Genomic DNA, 18,411 nt, shown 5'->3' with positions numbered 1-18,411 from the left:
TATTTCAAGAATTGAAAGTGGTACCCTTCAGGTACTCTTCCCAGCATTGTTTAACGACAGCTTCGAGCCAAAGGTACATCTACCGCAAAGCAAGCGTATCGAAAGAGATAACAGCGATCTGCCTTCGACGCAAAAGGAGGGCGGAGTGAGTGGCAGACAGAAAACGAACGTGCTTTGAGGCAGACGCGTTGCAGTCCTTTGGTTGAAGGCATTGGCAGCTAAGTATACATGATTTCGTGGTAAGACAACGGTAATGCCAAATCCCTTCAAGTGTCATAATCGTGTCCGATTTTGACGAAATGTTAACTACAGTTGGTCGTAAATAGAATTCATGTACGTCTTCCACCTAAAGATATACATGCAGTGCTGAACAAAACCCAATAAAAGAAATACCCCAATATGTGGGTGGTTACGTTCCTAAGCATCCTCCTCTTCAACGAAAAATTCTAATTCGCTATCAGTTTCATCATCGCTATTGTGTATGAATTGCACCCAATTAATGTCACCATCTTCGTCCTCTCCATCGGAGGTAGTGATTCCTTCGAAAAGTCTATTCACGCAGGTTCCCTAAAAATTCACCATTAAATTCTATAATGCAGCGAAAATTTATTGCAACTTAATGATATTGTTGTCACAAACCTCAGAAGTGGCTTAAAGGAGAACAATGCGATAACTCACTCCATCTTCGTTAAAATGTCCATAAGGGTTGTTCCGATCGAGTATTTTGTTGCATAACCAACAAAATACTGCGTCACATTTCGAGCACTGCATTTTATTGCATCCCTCGTTCTTCTGAAGTTGAAACGGCTCATCAAGACCATAAAAAACGATGTGTGAAGACAAAAAGTAGAAATGACCTCAATGCTGACACGACACCTTGGACATGGCTTACTGTTCCCATCAATCCAACCCTCGTTAAGCAATGTATCGATAAGTTTCTGAAATAAAACCAACACCTACAATGGAAGGCGATCACCTTAGAAGGTACGACTTGCAAAAAGATGACTTAATCCCTTGATGCGAAAACCACATGGAGCTATACTATATACGACATGTTACTCTGTGGAGGTTGACACTAGCCTTCTCTTCGATAGATGCAGCAAATGATCAATAGGGCGACGGTGCTAGCAAGCCCATGCCGGTGCCATTTAAATTTTTTTTTTACATTTTTTCCAGAAAATAGTGCATGAATAAGATTATTCAATCTTAACAGAATTTTTTTTGTTAGTGTTTTACTGTATTTTGCGGCAAGGCTGGGTCTAGTTTCTATTTTTATTTGCAAGAATTGGACTTCTGCACTACTTTCTCTGAGGTTATACGTGGCAAGCTTTCTTCGTGGTCGCATTTTGCTGCCGTTTTTAGCTGCATTGCCACTCAATCCAGAGAAATTAATATACTTTCGCAGTTTTCAAACCATAGCGGTAAAAATAAAGAAAAGATTAAGTATTCGATGTACAAAATGGAAATGTAAAAACACAGAGCAGTAGATGGAAGGTGTTCTTCTTGATGTATTCTTCAAATTTGAAGAAACGACACTGATAACACGGTCAGACTGAGATAAATAGGTCAACAATTGAACCATTGACAAGCACAATTACTGTGATTCATACGGTCAAAATGAGCTTAAATGGATATAAATATCGAGCCTATCGTCAAAATCAGGACCAACCGTAAAACCCATTCTCAAACATAAAGAACAAAAAATAAAGCAACTCTGACGGACTCTCCTCACTACAATCGGATCAAACGACCTAAACATGCGCTCGAAGCGTGGCGACCGAAGTGAGACCATCGTTAGCACCACTCGAACCGCACCCGCCTACGCAAGTGCTCCATGCTTCGACTCTTCGCTCAGTCGCTTTGACCCGACTGTACAGTAGAGTTAAAGACAGCATATCACAAATCTGAGGTGGTACGGATTTCAGGTGGAGTATCCGTGTACGGGGTCGTAGATTATGGGGACCGGGGTGGTTCCGCTCATCTCTCCCTGAAACACTTGATTTTCGACAAATCGCACGGCGGAGGCGGCGCAAGGGGTGGAGCATTGCAATAGATGACGTCATACAAAACAACATTCTGGAGGCGCCTGTTTGCAGTGATGCAGGGAAAGATAAGCGGAACCACCCCCGTCTCCATAATCTACGACTATGCATACAGATACTCCACCTAAAACCCGCACCACCTCAGATTCGTGGTATGCTGCCTTTAAACGACATGAAGCACGGTGCAGCTGTGTAGGCTGTTGCGTTCAAAGCGGAGCGGTGTAGCGTAGCGATTAGGATCGTGTGAGAACCCCTGCTATCACTGTTCATAGCTTCCGTTCGCGATGGCTCCACCTCGAACCGCACTCTCCACCACGTCGCTTCGAGCGCAGCTGTACCGTGCTTCATGTCGTTTTACTATACTATATCACTGTCGATAACTAGCTAAATAGATCTTCTTCACTCTAAAACAAAACCTTTTGTTTTAGAGTGTTTTGATCATGTGGCTTTTCAGTATGCACTGAAGAAGATCTCGAAAAAAATTAATTTGTACCAGCAGATTTATATCGCACGATCCCAAGATCCCATATATTGCACGAAATACACGAATCAAAAATACAAAGGTAGGGGAATGAAGAACTACGAGGTTGCAGATAGCTATTCGACGTCCTCAGATCCGTTACAATGTATCACTTTTAAATTTGTTGGTCTTAAACTCGACCCCAAACTCTCGACCTCGAATCGGTTTCTTTGGACCTCTCAGCCGCTTGATTGCAGTACCTTGGCACGATGTAATCTATACGCACGCAAACACATCTACACACGAATAAACAAGCATATCTGCACTCACAAGGAAAAAAAAACGAGTTAATCAATACTACCGCTGCAGAAACATTGAGACCAAACCCTAGATCTGTCGATGAATCTGGGCACACACAAAGCCGTCCTTGTACCCCCAACTGGCCAATCTGGATGGATCCTTCTAGTGAGGGAGACGCTTCATCTCTCATTGGAGGAGTCTGTGGTAGATACATAACCATTTATAAGTATTAAGTTGGTGTTATAGTATTTTTAGAGGAATGGTAGCAATTAGCCATTTTCGTAGTCGGCTCAGTTCACCTTCTTGTCTATAAAATCAGACGTTGCCTTCCCTTACGCTGAGTAAGCTTCCCAGATCAACACCGATCCACCGTCGAAGTTTCTATTTTAAAAATGTTATCATACCATATATGCATATTGTGCAAGTAAAAAAAAAACCCCAAACTATTGTGTCCATTATGAAGTTTGCTGTGGTCATGAGGACATTTTTTTCCATCAATCAGCTTACGTTTGGTAAAAAATTGAGCCCTTCCATCGAATTATCATATTTTACTATGACATTTACAGTTAAAGGCAACTATACAAAATTTAGCACACGCTATCAATCGACAAACACAGAACATAAAACTTAGGCATTAAATACTGCCTTCAACTTTTCATCTACTGTTGATTCAAAGGCATCACCCCACGAAGCTGGCGTGGTATGGATTTTCGTTGGAGTATACCTATCTTGGGTCATATATTATGTATACAGGGCTGGTTCCGCTCATCTCTCACTGCACCACTGTAAGCAGACGGCTTCGAAATGCGGTTCCTTTTTTTGCGAAGTGCGGTTCCTCGATCGGCAATTCATTTCATTCGACGAATCGCAGGAGGGGGTGCGTAAAGGTGGCGCGTTGCAATAGAGGACGTCGTAAGAAACAGCGTTCTGGAGCCGTCTGTTTACAATGATGCAGGGAGAGATTAGCGGAACCACCCCTACATAAATGATCTACGACCCGATAAAGAAAGGTATGCTTACTTACTTAGATACTTAGATGGCCGTCTTCACTGGACGTGCGGGCCCCAGCATCTCTTCCACTCGTTTCGTTCCCTCGCCATTGTCATCCAAGAAGTTCTCAAGTTTCGTGAGTGACGCTGACGAGGTCCTTGAGCTCTCAGCTGGTCCATCCGTGTAGCGAACAAATCACCCCATCTCGTTGGCGGTCTCCCTCGAGGGCGTTTAGCATCTCTTGGGATCCACTCTAGCGTTCTTTTATTCCATCTATCGTCGATTCTTCTCATGATGTGACCGGCCCATCAATGTTTTGCTTTCGATACATATTCCGCTGGGTCGCGAAGACGGGACATTCCTCTTAAGTCGGAGCTACGAAGACCGGCAAGGTGTTGTGTGCGCCGGTTAAACTTCAGAAGACATCTCTCAAGGGCTCTGTGGGTAGTAAGTAGCTTCCTAGACGTGGCAGCGGTGTCTGCCCACGTCTCCGCTGCGTAACAGAGCGCTGGAAGAACTGTCGAGTCGAACAGATAGGCACGAAGATCTTGGTCCTTCATTTGGTCCGTAGCTTCCCTGACGGCTGCGAATGCTGCCCATGCTGCTCTCATTCTTCTATTCAGTTCTTCCTTCAAGTCATTTTTCATGTTCATAGAACGCCCGAGGTATACGTATGATGAAGTTTCCATGATTTGGGAGCCTTCAAGTTGTACTCCTCCGTTCTCGCAGTAGGCAATCTTCATGAATTGTGTCTTCTTTCTGTTTATTCGCAGTCCTATTCTCTTCCCTGCTTCATTCAATTCGTTGAGCATCGTTTCTGCTTCATAGCTACTGCTCGAAAAGAGAATGATGTCGTCCGCGAAACGAAGGTTCGAAAGAAATCTTCCATCAACACGTATGCCCCTTTCTTCCCAGGATAGTGATTTCATTATCCATTGCAATGCAGCCGTGAACAGCTTCGGCGATATAGTATCGCCTTGTCGTACCCCCTTTCCAATGGGTATGGTGAGAGGGCGGTGGAAAAGCTGTATGCTAGTCGTGCATCGTTCGTAGCAATTGGCTAATGTCCTCACATACGACGCGTCCACACCTTGATCGACCAGCGCTGACAGTATTGCATTCGATTATACGCTGTTAAAGGCTTTCTCATAGTCGACGAAGGTTAGAACAAGGGTCAGGCGGTATTCCCGGCAAACTTCTATGACCCTCGACACGGCCTGGGTGTGGTCCAAGTAGCTGAACCCTTGGCGGAATCCAGCTTGCTCTTGAGGCTGGGCTTCATCCAGCGTCCTAGATATGCGTGTGAGGATGATCTTGGTGATTACTTTGTATAACATGCTTAGCACGCATATCGGACGGTAGTTCCGAAGGTCCTCTCGGTCACCTTTCTTATGGATAAGAACGGTTCGCGAGGTCTTCCACTGGTCTGAGATTCTTTCTTTCTGAAGTTAGGATGTCATGTGCGCTGCTAAGATTACATGAAGCGGATGGCCACCAGCCCGAAGAAAGTCTGCTGTGTTTCATGCTCTTGATAGCGACTCGTACTTCCGAAGGGAGAATCCGTGGTGGAGCTTCGCCAGCGGGGATGATCGGGTTTAACACAGGAGTTGATGAACGGAAAAGGTTCAAGTAGAACCTCTCCGTAATGATTTCCATCTCACGACGAGAAGACGTGCGAGTCCCGTCTTCGCTCAGCAAGGCTGCTAGCGGAATATTATATTCGCGGAGATCCCTGCAGCACTTCTTTAGACTCGTTCTTCTTTGTGCTGCTTCCAGAATCTTCTTCTGCCTGTATTTCAAAAGATCCTCCTGCAACGCTTTTCTGCAGCTAGTGTTTGTTACTAACCGCTCAATGTGCGATGCATTCGGATCAAGCCTCAATGCCCTTCTTCTTCCTAACAATTCCTTGGTGGTCTTCGAAATTCGATCCAAGTTTGTCGTGCGCGGCTTCGAGACACGTTCAGCACAGGCTCGTAATCCTCTGAGCAGCATCTCGTAGTCCACGTTTGGGTCCTCCTTGATGTGCCAGTCACTTTGGGACAAGGAGTCCTCGAGTACGCAATCGTCGTAGACGACTTCTTTTCTCTTTCGTTGCCGATAGCAGATGTTCTTTTCCATCATGTGGCTAAGTCGTATTTTCGCACGAAGGAGACGGTGATCAGAACCACTACAAAAGGTACTACTGAGACGTCAAGTAGACACCACCTCCGGTTGGTGAGTATGTGGTCGATCTCCGCACGAGTCGCGCCATTGGGCGATTCCCATGTCCACCGACAATGATCTTTTTTCATGAAAAGAGAGTTCCCATGAAAGAGGCGAGCGGCGGACAACAGCCCGGCGAGACGATTGCCATTTTCATTCCGGTCCCCTAGTCCAAATCTTCCAATCCTGTATTCCTCTTCGGTGGCCTTTCCTAGTTTTGCGTTGGAGTCTCCGACAACGAATTTGTAGAAGGACTTTTCGTTGTGGATTACTTCCTCCAGCTCGTCGCGTCCAACTCGGGTTCATCAGCTGCTGATGTTGGTGAGTAGCAGTTGATGATACTGATGGATTTTTGGCGGAGGGCGGAGGCGAAGAATGGCCAGACGAGGTAACAGGATCTCGCGAGAATCGACAAGATGGACGACAGATGGGTGCACAACAAAACCAACACCACCTACATTTTGCGACGGAATCTTCTCTCCACGAATGACGAGTGTACCGTCATTCATCTGTCGTACGTCGCCCCTTCTGCACTTGGTCTTCTGCAGAGCAATCAAGTGAAATTTGATACGTTCCGCAGCTCCGAGAACGGCATGCAGGTCAGCGTCTGTGGACACTGTTCTCGCATTGTAGGTACACAGTCTGAGTCTGAGTCTCCATTGCGAGTCATGCGTGTGTCGCTTTGGTCCAGAATCAATGACGTCCTGAGCAACCTGAGATTGGATCGCCTCTCACCGGTCGCCATACCGTCCGACGTCTGAGACGGCAGGGCCCAGTGTGCAGGGTACTGAGGCAGTGAATATGCTGGAGTGGCAAAGAGACTTTTCCCCAAACTAAGCAGTCATGCCACGGCGAGCTTAGCTTTCACCACAGGTCGTCGCTCAACCTATATGGATCAGGGGACCACCTTGCGACATTTTGCCAAGACGGTGGTGAATCTTAGCAGTGGTTTACTCTTAGCTAGGCTTCCGATTCCGAGAAGTCGGATGTGTCGAACTCCTTCTCAGTTTGGGAGACCCTGCCGGAGGACGTACCTCCGCTGTGCATCGCAGTTCGACGCCCAGAGTCACCTCCACGCCACTATGAGGCGGTAAACCGTTGTGGAGGAGAAAGGTATACTCCAACGAAAATCCATGCCACGCCAGATTCGTGGGGTGATGCCTTTAAATTTGGTGAGTTTGACCCGTAAAAAAAAACTCATAGACTCGAGAGACTCTCGGAGTAAGCACTAGGTGCCACTTCTCTGCGAATTAACCTTGCAGTTTCAGTCCAATTCAAAGTGGCAGGCATGATGGCACATCTAACGTTTTCTGCCGGAAGTTCTCGGCGGAAGGTGGATTTTCACAATCGTTATACGCTCATGTTAGGCACAGAATTGGGTTTGCATTCAACGTTTTCCCAGCCTCGCGATTGTTCAAATTTCTAGATTTTCCAGTAAATCACTAAATGGTATAAAAAGTACCTGTAAATTTTTCAAGCCTCCAAACTTGCGAGCCATCAACACACGCTCTTTCTCATCAGCTGAGTTCCACTCTTCGAGTATACGCTCCTTGTCAACTATAAACCCAATCTTATACAAATGTTTCACATTCGAAGCAGCAATGCTTACTTTTTTTAAAGTTGCATCCATCTACTCCATGATAAGCCCGAAAACACAACACACAAAATGAAAATCCACACATTTGGCAAGTGCCCAAGTTGAGAGTTCTAGAAACAACACAGTAAATACGATTCCAATTTAACTTTTCACTAATCACCTTTCGCTAACCATAACAGGATTCTGGCATGTCTTTCTGGGGCATAGCACCACATCAGCCATCTGGCCTAACGCGCGATCAAGAAGAATGCGCTCGTATCGCTCGAACTCATCCTTAATCAACCTCGTGTGGCAAAGAAGAGTATAACAGGAGGGTGAAGGAGGTGTGATTTCAACAGAAGTGATAACAGATCTGATCAGAAAAAATAATACCCACCTCTCCTATGATGGATCGCACTATCTTCTGAGAAGCGATGGAGTGACAATCCGCAGCCGGACATCCGAGAGCTTTCACCTAAAACAGACTCAAAATGAACTGCCAAAACCAGAAGCAAATAAAAACAACACCTCTGAATTATTCAACCTTTCCGAAAAGAACATAGAAACGCAGTCCTTACAAAATATATGCATGCATGGCTGAAACTGCACACAGTGGAGCCCTATTTTGTTTTGACAGCAAATCTGCAAATAGAATTCTAAATAAGGAACACTGCATTTCTGCACTTCATGAACCTCGCAGTCGTGACAACAGGACTGGAAATGAAGGTATTCTGATCGCTCGCTGGAATCTTTCACTCGACGTAGCAGTTGCTGACCTGTTAAGTTCTGAAACAACAAATCAATTACAGTTCGTACAAAAGTAATCCCCATGTTGCGGTATCTAAAAGAATGAAATTCACAAATAGCAATCACCACCCGCATACGTATTGTGGTCAGAGATGCGCATAGGTAGTGTTATTAAATTCATTACTCCGTTAATTCGTTGATCATGTGGATCTTGCTGAACTCTAATGCCTATTGTGTAAAAGATATTACTGCAAGCTCACTACGAGCTTCGCCTTTCAATCCCATGAAACTTAACGTGAAAAGACAAGATGAGTACTCATTTACCACAGAGGATATCATAAAATTTTCAAAGAGAATGAGGTGATTACGTGGAAAATCTTGTTCAATTTTTAAATGTCCAGCAATTCATTGAAATCCAAAATTTCACCCTAATGAATTTTTTTCTCGAGAGCTTTTGTGACAGTTTTGTGATCAGCTTGATGTCAGCAGTTCTTTCGACTACAATACATATGTAATATATAATAATATATATAATATAATATGTTCGGCAAAATAAAATCTTTGTTTCAGAGGCAGGTTCAGATGTAGGACTACGTTTTCCGAACAAAGGAACGAGGTGACGGCTACAAGTGTAAGTAGAGAGCGGAATGGCGTCATATACATTTAAATTAATTTAATTACATTTCTATTAAAATAGTCTATTCACACGCACTGGTACAACTTTACAGTGGCAATAGACCGTCTAAGATACAAACACGCTGAAGCCGAGGTTTTCGCGAAACCAAAAAAAAAAATTTCATAGAACACATTACTATCCTTTTCCGACTATTTACACAGAACTTTAACAGCACTGGTACACAGTCATTTGTTCTATCACTTAAAGTGATAGCGGAAGCTCAATATTCTCTGCAAAATGGAAATAAATAGAGAACTGTAGAGAACTTGTGATTCACCCATCTCAGTCATATCTAGGGGAAATTTTGCTCTTGGACTCTGAGGTTAGACAACTAAACATTCCCCTATCAAAGCTCGTCAGAGGATACCGAAATATTAGCGAAATGAAAAAAAGAACAACAACGGCGAACTGAACTGAAGATTTAGCTCATGCAAAACTATCTCGTTGCTAACTAAAACTTTCCCAACATAACTATACTACTATAATATACTACTATAAAACTATATATATATATAAACATATATATATATATATATATATATATATATATATATATATATATATATATATATATAGGATATATGTGAAGCACTAAAAAGAAATGAAACTACGTAGATATATTAATTCATTCTAACGTACAGTTTGGTAGTACCCTTAAAACAAGAACATTTGAATAAACGTCGTTCCAAAAGAAAAGCTCCGAAGAAGACACAAACATACATATTTTCTCCCATAAGGAGTATTATCTAGAGATATTACTTTCAGTTCACGAACGGCCTCTTTTACTATCAGCACCACTGCTTCGCAGCAAAAATAAAGGACTCCCATGCCAAGATTCTCACGGCAAACTTCGTCAAGTTGCTGCTCTACGGTTGAAATCTGAAAAGAGCAGGCGTTATTACTTAGCACCGTAACTAACTGAAAGGCAGCTTATCACGAATTTGACAATGTTGATTTCTCATTCATCATGAATAGATAGATGTAGTAGAAAGGCGCTTAAAACAAATATGTGTGATCACGTCTCCCCAGCAATGCAACTTCTTACACTATAGAATGCTGGTAGTCGCGTCGTGGTCGTAACATTCGACTAATATAGCTCAAATAAACAGCAGAGGGAAGCTGCCAACCAGCGTAACCGCAGCATTTCGGATTTTCCGGTTCCCATTAATCGCAATAAGTTGCATCGTCGGATAGAAAAACCTCACAACGCTGCTTCACAGGAGTTCCTCTGCATTACTAGAAGGAATTGGATGTGATAAACTCATACTCATCAACTCATATTACACCTCTACTCTTATCTCTTTGCGAAGAGACCGCAACATCGTTAATTCCGTGAACAAAAAACTAACTAGCAAACTAATATACATAGCATAACGTTGAATATATTGTAACATTGGAGTACAATTAGGTAAAGTGGTTTTAAACACTAAACTACCAGAGTATTATTCATCCATTCGCACTCTATCTCCAAATCTGGGCTGACCATTGGATATTCCTCAGGAAGACGAAAAAGGAGATTTACAGGTGGCAAGATGGTCAAGTCAGCCGAATTGTGCCCTGAAAACACATATTTAACAAAGCAGAAGCGAAAAATAAAAAAAAAAATATGCAGTAACATAAGCAGGGTAGGACCAAACTTTGCTAGCATGGGAATTTAACGCCTTTCCTCTTCATGCGTAACTACCCAGCTATGGCCCGATCTTAATCACTGCGCACGGAAATATCAGTTTCTCAATTCCTACAATGTAATGTTTAATAAGGATGCCAGAACCGCCTTTTCCGTCTTAGCAAGGTCTTGCAAAGTTGCCCACCACAGATCAAATATTTTGACAAAAGCGGTTACCATAGGCGTCACTAAGTTTAGTGAGACAGAAGACAGAAATGGACAAAAAATATCCATAAAACCCGATATTTCCGCACAAAATTGTCGTCATACCCGTCATCACGTCTACCGTGTCTCTAATAAAGCTACGCTTTGATCAATAAAATCAGTATTATCGACAGATGAATCAATATTCAATCAATAAAACAACCTGCAGCCTGTCGCATAGACTAAGATTTGTAACATACACACAGATATGGGTATGGTATTGAGCCACGGAATACAAGGCTATCCTACAGATAATGCGGTTTTTTGAACTAAAATAGAGTTTTTTTGTCACGAACAAGTGAATTTCTAAAAAAAAGCGTTGTAAAGCTACCGGAAAGATGGAAGAGAGTTGTAGAAAATAAGGGAGTACATTTCAGATAGAAAAATTTCTGTCTTGATTTCGGGAAATAAGGGAAATATAAAAGACCAGTATTAAAATATTACTATGAATCGAAAAAATAATGTATATATACTATGTACAGATCGCGCTAGTTCCTACAATGCAATGTTATCGTAGACATTAGCGTGACTTACACACAAGAAGAGGCTGAGCATGACAGTTCACGGCTGATGAACTCCTACACTGACTTCCTTCCATCTGCGAACGCTTCGCTTCAATTACTTATCCTAAGCTCCTTGGTCGTTCATTTTTCTTCTCTACGGCTCGCGGGTTTGTTTGAATAAACTGTCTCGATATTTCCATGTCTCATTATACGGAGCGAAATTCTAGGTCATTTAGTGCGTTGGTTAGAGTGGAAAAGTTTGATGAACATGTTAAAACGATTTTTGTCTCTTTGTGGAAACTTCTGTCAAATGCAAAGACAGAAAAAAAGCCAACACACCGCTTTGTAAAAAAGCATTCTTCTAGGATGTACTACTTTCGAGAGGCAAAAAAAAAATGATTCCCCTCATTAGGCACATATCGTCTAATTCAAAATATGACAGAAGATCGCAAAGAAACAGAGATCGAAAAGAAACAGCTTGCAGTGCACTCGACTCTAAAAAAAGAAAAAAAAAAGAAAAATCCTTTCCCAGGACTGGACAGAATTTTCACATCTTGACAGTTTCCCATCCAAAATGCTCGACTTGTAATAATGTGAAAGGTGCAACGACATCCCGTCGTTTCAAACACGAAGGTAAGCGTTCTAAGACAAACTAAAAAACTTGCAAATGAAATAGAGTTTTTTTTTTGTCTCGAAATAGTTTTTTTTTTTGTCAATTCGTTAGAGTTTTCGAAGTCAAGAAACTATACTAAGTTGATTCTTTTTAATGAAAAGCTTGAACTGTTGAACAGTGCGCTTCTGACCTCTTGTCAAGATGAAGAATTTTTGAATCCCTTTGCGCTCCAATACAAGTCTTCGTAGACAACAGCGCCCCGGAACGCTCGAAGCCGCATCTTCCGGGCCGTTTTTACGGCAATTAGGAGGAAATGGACGGAATCACCCTCCTCCCCATAATCTACACGCATAAGCATCATACCCGCATAAGCACAACCCACCTGAAACCTGTACCACCCCAGATTCGAAAGGTGATGCATTTAAGTGATATGCTGCAACATGGGAACACAAGTCACTCCAACTTTTAACTAGTGCCGTCTTCAAAGTAAGTGTCGCCAACTGTTGCTAGATAATGCAAAAGCTTGAAAGGATGTCTTGAGTTCCAGTACTATACTTTTTTATCACTGATATTTAACTTAAGAAAATGTCGTACTTCGATATTGCGCCTGCGCTGAGGTACAAGACTCTGAAAACTAGACCGCTAAGGTTGAACTGTGTAGTATAATCTACTTACATAGGAAAATGGAGCAACAGCATCCTTCAAATATCTGAGAGTTTTGAATGTTCTGACAGATCGCGCCGAAATAAAAAAGGCTACTAAATACAAAAGCAGCATGGCAGGTCTTTACATGGGTCCAGAACTGCCATCAGAGGAAGTCTCCACTAACCGAAAGTGGACATCACTATCATGCATTTTCCAAGCATGAAAAGTGAGCAGTAACGTCAATTCGACTTGATCGGGTGCGCCTTTGAACACGGATGCAATAATAATAAGATTTTTCGTTGATGTGAGGTAAGAAAACATATTTAGACATGACTATGTGAACACTAAAATTTATTTTCTAATATTATTGCGACGATAACTCAAGAATCTTCATGTTTGAGCTTTTTTTTTTTGTTTTTGAAGAACAGATCATGTTTTTTTAAGAACAGAAAAATTATTGTTTATGGAACACCATTTGAATTCAAAGTCAATTTCTGTCAATGATTCAATTTCTTTCTGAAGAGTTAAACCGTTGACCGCCTCAACTAACGGACCCAAATGTAACATATATCTTCGCTACCTATCTAGTCTCAAATTAGCTCAGGCTCGAAACCGCTGATTTTGATGAGTTAGCGTTCCAGTGCCAGAAGGATACCTTTTTCAAAGAAAGATACAGAAAAGAAATGAAGAGCATTGTTCACAACAGCAGATCCTCTTCAGAAATTTCTCAAAGCAATTCAGAAAAGTTGAGAATTTGAAATCGGTGAAGGAATTATTGAAGTAAATAGTATACCAATGTACTTGCAAATAAGGTTGTGCATCAGTATCCGAGGATAAAGTAGGTTTGAATGGAACTGAATAGAAAGGACATGAAACTAGGAAAACTTTCACCTTGCCCTGAGATCGCCATCACGGTGACGTGTTCCGGCAGTGGCTCCAGCTCAACTGAGATTCGTCCGCTAATGCAAGGGCTATAATCAGTGACAACACAGGAGTCATCGTACACACTTTTCAATGCTTCAACTTCGGCAAGTTGTTCTTCCCGAGTCTCCGCAGACATCCTAAATGAAGATATCACAGAAGGAAAAAAGCACAACAACACCAGTTTGTCGACAACATCGTATCATCGAGTTATGGAGGATTTTCGCCACTTACTTGATGAAGTTATCACTGACGACTTACATAGGTTCCAGGAATTTTCATGGTAAAAACACCCAATAGGCAAGAATGAAGAATGAAAAATTTAATGTATTTATTTAAACAAGGGCAGGAATAACAAAACAAGCGGAACATACTTCACTAGTATACATGACCGAATCATTAACAACACAAGCGGAACATACTTATCAAGTACATGGTAGCGTCCTGCATGTGTTGGCGCAATCTTCATTGAAACGTTTTCTTGCTGTGCAAATCTCTCAGAATTTCATCCAAGTCGTCGTCCTCCAGTTTATTTTCAAGCGATGGAATTAGCGCCTAAATCATACACTGAACTTATACATGTACAAATTCATACAAGACCTTTTCCATTAGTTTGGTGAGGCTTTTTTTGTTTCTAAGACCCGACTAGGATTTTATTTTATAAAGATTAGGTTTCTGTCCCATTTTCTTTTGTAATTGTGTACTATTGGCACCCTTCGTAATCGTAATTCTGGTAAAATCCTCTTTGTAGAAGAAAAATGTGCAGAAATCCAACCCTGTAGGTAGAGTTTTGATGCAAAAACCCGCACTTGATGCAAAATAAACTTCAAAGCTGATGAAAAGAAAGGTCTTCGGACTGCCTAATTAGATTCACGTAATGTTACACAAAGAAGAGTCAAAAATTATCAAAAACAAGAAAAAGAGACGGATCAGCATGCGTCTCCTATGGGACAAATGAAGAGAATAGTATTTACGTATACGTCAGGACGAGAATAGGAGGTGAATCGCAGACCAAAAGCAACCTTACGCGCCCCCTGAAAGGCAGGTAGATTCAGGGAATAGGTTCCTCAAATTCACTCTCACCATTGGAGATCTGATGATGCAAGCTAGAAAGATTAAGCAGGACGACCAAGACGACCAGCAACTGACCGGGACGAGACCACGCCACCCACTGAAAGCGGTGAATAACAATACAGAAGAACGTTTCTTAGGACATGCGACCATAGAGGAGTTGGTTATGTTCCCTTCAACACGAGTATGGAAATGAACATAGACACTTTCGAAAAACTAGCGACCCGAAGCATGGATCTCCCTCATTAGAGGGATCACAGCCGGTTAGTCGCGAGGATACGTGGCGCGTCCCCAGGGTGCGGATGGTGGGTGGGGGGGGCTAATCGCGGAACAAAAACGACCTCGTACCTGCTCTGAGACGAAAGTGGATTCACGGGATGGACTCCCTGTTTCTGCAGTGCCAGGATCGGCTCATAATACTACTGTATGCCGCACGTCGGCCTGGCCAAGAGAATGCAGTCAAATGACTGGGAGGCGCAAGAGAGGCGGTTTGGAGTCGCCTCCAACAAATAAGCTCCACCTGTCCACTTCGTGAGAACGCAACGTTCTCCTAGAAAACTCTTAAGACTAGAAGCTTCCAACCTGCATAGGTTTTAAATTTTATGGAAAACACAGTAATAGAAAAGAGTTTCCTGATTCCCGAGGAAAGCCTGGTACGTTACCGCAAGAAAAGAGGGGGTTGCAGGAGTCATGTAGGCGACGCCACCTACTGAACGCAGTGTATGAAACTGGAGGTGTCCTTGTCAGCACGAGTATGGCAAAGAATACGAACTCTTTCGAGCAACTTACGACCAGAATCGGACTTACACGGATGAGAAGATGTGGTACACTGATACAGGACCCCAGATTCATGAGGTGATATCTTAATTTCAAGAAGCGCAAGAGCTGCGGGCGCGGCAAAAAAGGCATCGTAAAAGTAGTCGAAGCGGCGAATAGGCAGGGGCGGTGGAGTGGGCAGGGCGAGCGAGAAGTAGCCCAAGAGGAGCAAGCAGGCTGCTGTGGCGATTGTGACGCTGTCAGAAGCCGCGCCGTGCAATTATAGACATAGAATTATTAATTATAGATTAAATTACGTTCCTTAGCCTCCTATATACGCGGCAGCACGTCATAAGGGCGCCTCTTGACCGTTTCCCATCACTATCGACGTGAGGAGAGGGGTTCGTCAAGGTGGCGCAATTTTACCCAAAATATTTAGTACCACTTTCGAGAACACGATGCGAGAATTGGAATGGAATAATGTGGGAGTGAAAGTTGAAGGTCGGCAGCTACACCATGTGCGCTTTGTTGATGACGTCCTTCTGATAACATCTAGCATCAGCCGAGCGGAACGAATGCTTAACGAAATCAACGAAACCCGTAGATTCATCGGTCTTCAGCTGAATCTGGAAAGACGATGTTCATGCGAAACGGATTGGTCTCAGATGCCCCATATACGCTCAACGAAACGAACATATTCGAACATTTATGCGGAAAATGAACATCAAGAAAGACCTGACCTCCGAGCTTACCAGGAGGAAACGACCGGTTAGGAAGCTTGTAAGAATATCGAGTATCGTTGAAGGATGTAGCGAAGAAGACCAAGAACATCCGGCTCCATGCTCATCTCTTCAACACCACCGTACTTCCTGCTTTGACCTATGCTTCAGGAACCTGGAACTCCGCAAACAGGAAGAAAATGTGGTGAGCGTCATTGAACAACCAACTGAAAAAACTGCTAAGAGTACCCCGCTTTACACAAGCGAGAGACGGGATTCGAAATTCCCTCATATGTCAGCAATCGAAGGTTAGAAATGCCGCTGCGTTTGCGAAGGGAAGTAAAAGTAAGATGGGTCGGACACGTGATGGATGGACGTGAACACCTTAACGACAATCGTTGGATCATAGCCGTGAGCGACTGGGTTATAAGCGATATGAAGCGCACTACAGGAAGACCACCCTATGGTCAGATTTGCTCGCAAGGTCCTTCAAGAAAAAATACAGTGCTTTTCGGGTTCCGCGCGAGAACAGAACCCATTGACGCGCTAGCGGAGCAAATGGAAGTATTATTGGTCCCCGTTCAAGCAAATCGATAAACGACGCAGCTGATACAACTGATGTATATAATAGGGCCAAAACGATATGAAGCAAGGTGGGGTTGCGTGAGCGGCTGTGCTCGAAGCGGCGCAGTCGAGAAAGCTTGGAATTGAGGTGAGACCATCGCGAAGTGCAGCGAAGAAAGGTGCAAGCAAGGGTCCTCTCTCGATCGTCCCATCGCCCCGCATCGAGCGCAGCCGCTCACATAACCGTGCTTCATGTTGTTTCGACCCCACTATAGGTTTCATGTGTATATAATATCCAAAATAAAGATTCTAAAAACGTGGAGGTCTTATAGGCAGCACATCGCGATTTTGGCATGATGCAAAACTAGCAGCGAAATCGTAGTGTTCAGATAGTAGATCGCGGAAAGCAGTGTGGTCCGCTCAATTCTCCCTGGTAGTCCCAGAAAACAGAGAAAACAAAAACAGAAAACAGTGGGAAAACAAAACAGTGGGAAAACAAAACCGCTTTATTTCCTAAGAGGTGCGTTAAAACGCGCTTCTGTGTACACGTTCCTGTCTTCTCGGCAGCCTGTCCATTTGCCTCAGTTGAATGGACTGGTGAGAAGAGATCATTGATCTTCGACCGCTGCACGCGGATGCATCGCGGTGGCGCATTACAGATGTATCGGACGCGACAAGCAAAGTCAAAAGCAAAGGTTTCTGGAAATTCATGTTTTCAGTGGTAGTCAAATTCCAATAAGGGTTGCGATAGTAGCAAATCCCTTTCTGAATGGAAATGCAATTATCGCTTAGTATAAGTTGCTACTTTACGTTAGACTATGCGAAATCACCGCAAAAATGAAGATATCACAGCAGAAGGAACATCTGGAGCGGAATAAACCCAAGCCCGGACCGTTCCATTGCTTTCGAAGAAATAGAAAAGAAGATCAAGCCTAGTTTATCATTTCACATATCTAATCGAATATCAATATTGAAAAAACCGTGTCTCACATCAAAATGAATTAGATAGCAGCAGAAGGACCAGTGTCGGAGGCAGCGGCATTACGTAGCCCATATAATAAAGAAAATTAGTAGTGAGTAATACAACCCTTACCTTAGCTTCTTCAGCGGTTTCAGGACAGAGGTTAACAATTTGCGCAACTTCAAATTTGTGCAAAGGTTTCTGAGAGAATATAGCTCGAACAGCTTTTATTGTTTCGCGGTTTTTAAACCGCGACAAACGTCGTGCATAGTTGAGCGTCTTGATGAATACCTGAAGCAGTGAATAACAGCTCATACACATCTCCTTGGTACATGAGTGCCACCTCGCTCATATCTTCAATTTCATCTTTCGCTTCATTTTGTTGTCGCCGGTGCTCTAGTAACAGGAATACCTCCGACGTCAGGAGAGCGTCACAGTTTTGCGACTCAAACTCTGAAATAAATTCAGTTGAGTAATTTTGACAAGAAATACGGAACAGAACAAAGCAACATTTTACCCTTGGGAAAACGCATTTCCGTTGCATCCTCATCAACAGTATCCTCATTCTGCTTCACTGCCGAAGACATCTACACTGAAATAAAAGAATAGAGATATTAAACCATCTTCAAACCGTCCACACAAGGCATATGTTGTTGTCTGAACACCTACAGCACCGCATGCGACTTATGACATAAAACAATGTTTTTACGCCTTTCCCTTCTCCAATAATTGTTAGGCTGATTTTGCTTCTTATGTTTTTTTTTCGTTTAAATGTCTATTTGTTTCTTATATGTT

At 42.9% G+C, this 18,411-nt stretch overlaps 5 protein-coding genes across 9 annotated transcripts; all 5 read right to left on the bottom strand.

Annotated features, from left to right (window-relative positions):
* Window positions 1–417: 417 nt before the first annotated feature.
* Window positions 418–3,022, bottom strand: RB195_018236 (uncharacterized protein; the record flags this gene model as incomplete). Of its 2 annotated transcripts, none has more annotated exons than XM_064185578.1 (4): window positions 418–567; window positions 679–792; window positions 858–938; window positions 2,936–3,022. In XM_064185578.1, 4 exons carry the CDS (start codon window positions 3,020–3,022, stop codon window positions 418–420), a joined length of 432 nt encoding a protein of 143 aa, XP_064041459.1. The 2 variants fall into 2 exon arrangements, with proteins under 2 accessions (XP_064041459.1, XP_064041460.1); XM_064185579.1 differs by having other exon boundaries at window positions 2,864–3,016.
* A 1,078-nt stretch (window positions 3,023–4,100) lies between these two features.
* RB195_018235 (uncharacterized protein) lies at window positions 4,101–4,721 on the bottom strand (the record flags this gene model as incomplete). 2 transcript variants are annotated; one of them, XM_064185576.1, is made up of 1 exon in its annotated part: window positions 4,101–4,721. In XM_064185576.1, one exon carries the CDS (start codon window positions 4,719–4,721, stop codon window positions 4,101–4,103), a length of 621 nt encoding a protein of 206 aa, XP_064041457.1. The 2 variants fall into 2 exon arrangements, with proteins under 2 accessions (XP_064041457.1, XP_064041458.1); XM_064185577.1 differs by having other exon boundaries at window positions 4,101–4,604.
* A 195-nt stretch (window positions 4,722–4,916) lies between these two features.
* On the bottom strand, window positions 4,917–5,913 carry RB195_018234 (uncharacterized protein; the record flags this gene model as incomplete). 2 transcript variants are annotated; one of them, XM_064185575.1, is made up of 3 exons in its annotated part: window positions 4,917–5,234; window positions 5,338–5,581; window positions 5,639–5,913. In XM_064185575.1, the coding sequence occupies 3 exons, from the start codon at window positions 5,911–5,913 to the stop codon at window positions 4,917–4,919; spliced, it is 837 nt and encodes a 278-aa protein (XP_064041455.1). The 2 variants fall into 2 exon arrangements, with proteins under 2 accessions (XP_064041455.1, XP_064041456.1); XM_064185574.1 differs by having other exon boundaries at window positions 5,182–5,913.
* Window positions 5,914–6,299: 386 nt separating this feature from the next.
* On the bottom strand, window positions 6,300–13,684 carry RB195_018233 (uncharacterized protein; the record flags this gene model as incomplete). 2 transcript variants are annotated; one of them, XM_064185573.1, is made up of 11 exons in its annotated part: window positions 6,300–6,707; window positions 7,457–7,551; window positions 7,604–7,701; window positions 7,752–7,864; window positions 7,968–8,045; window positions 8,099–8,212; window positions 8,264–8,356; window positions 9,714–9,872; window positions 10,429–10,550; window positions 13,516–13,569; window positions 13,633–13,684. In XM_064185573.1, the coding sequence occupies 11 exons, from the start codon at window positions 13,682–13,684 to the stop codon at window positions 6,300–6,302; spliced, it is 1,386 nt and encodes a 461-aa protein (XP_064041454.1). The 2 variants fall into 2 exon arrangements, with proteins under 2 accessions (XP_064041454.1, XP_064041453.1); XM_064185572.1 differs by having other exon boundaries at window positions 13,516–13,684.
* Window positions 13,685–14,010: 326 nt separating this feature from the next.
* RB195_018232 (uncharacterized protein) lies at window positions 14,011–18,203 on the bottom strand (the record flags this gene model as incomplete). The annotated part of the gene is made up of 4 exons (XM_013445319.1): window positions 14,011–14,100; window positions 17,749–17,907; window positions 17,960–18,069; window positions 18,134–18,203. 4 exons carry the CDS (start codon window positions 18,201–18,203, stop codon window positions 14,011–14,013), a joined length of 429 nt encoding a protein of 142 aa, XP_013300773.1.
* Window positions 18,204–18,411: the final 208 nt, after the last annotated feature.

This window comes from Necator americanus, chromosome II (genome assembly GCF_031761385.1).
Source record: "Necator americanus strain Aroian chromosome II, whole genome shotgun sequence".
NCBI classification, from domain to species: Eukaryota; Metazoa; Nematoda; class Chromadorea; order Rhabditida; family Ancylostomatidae; genus Necator; species Necator americanus.
Note: the sequence above shows the minus strand (reverse complement) of the source record. Positions and strands in the feature narration are given on the sequence as shown.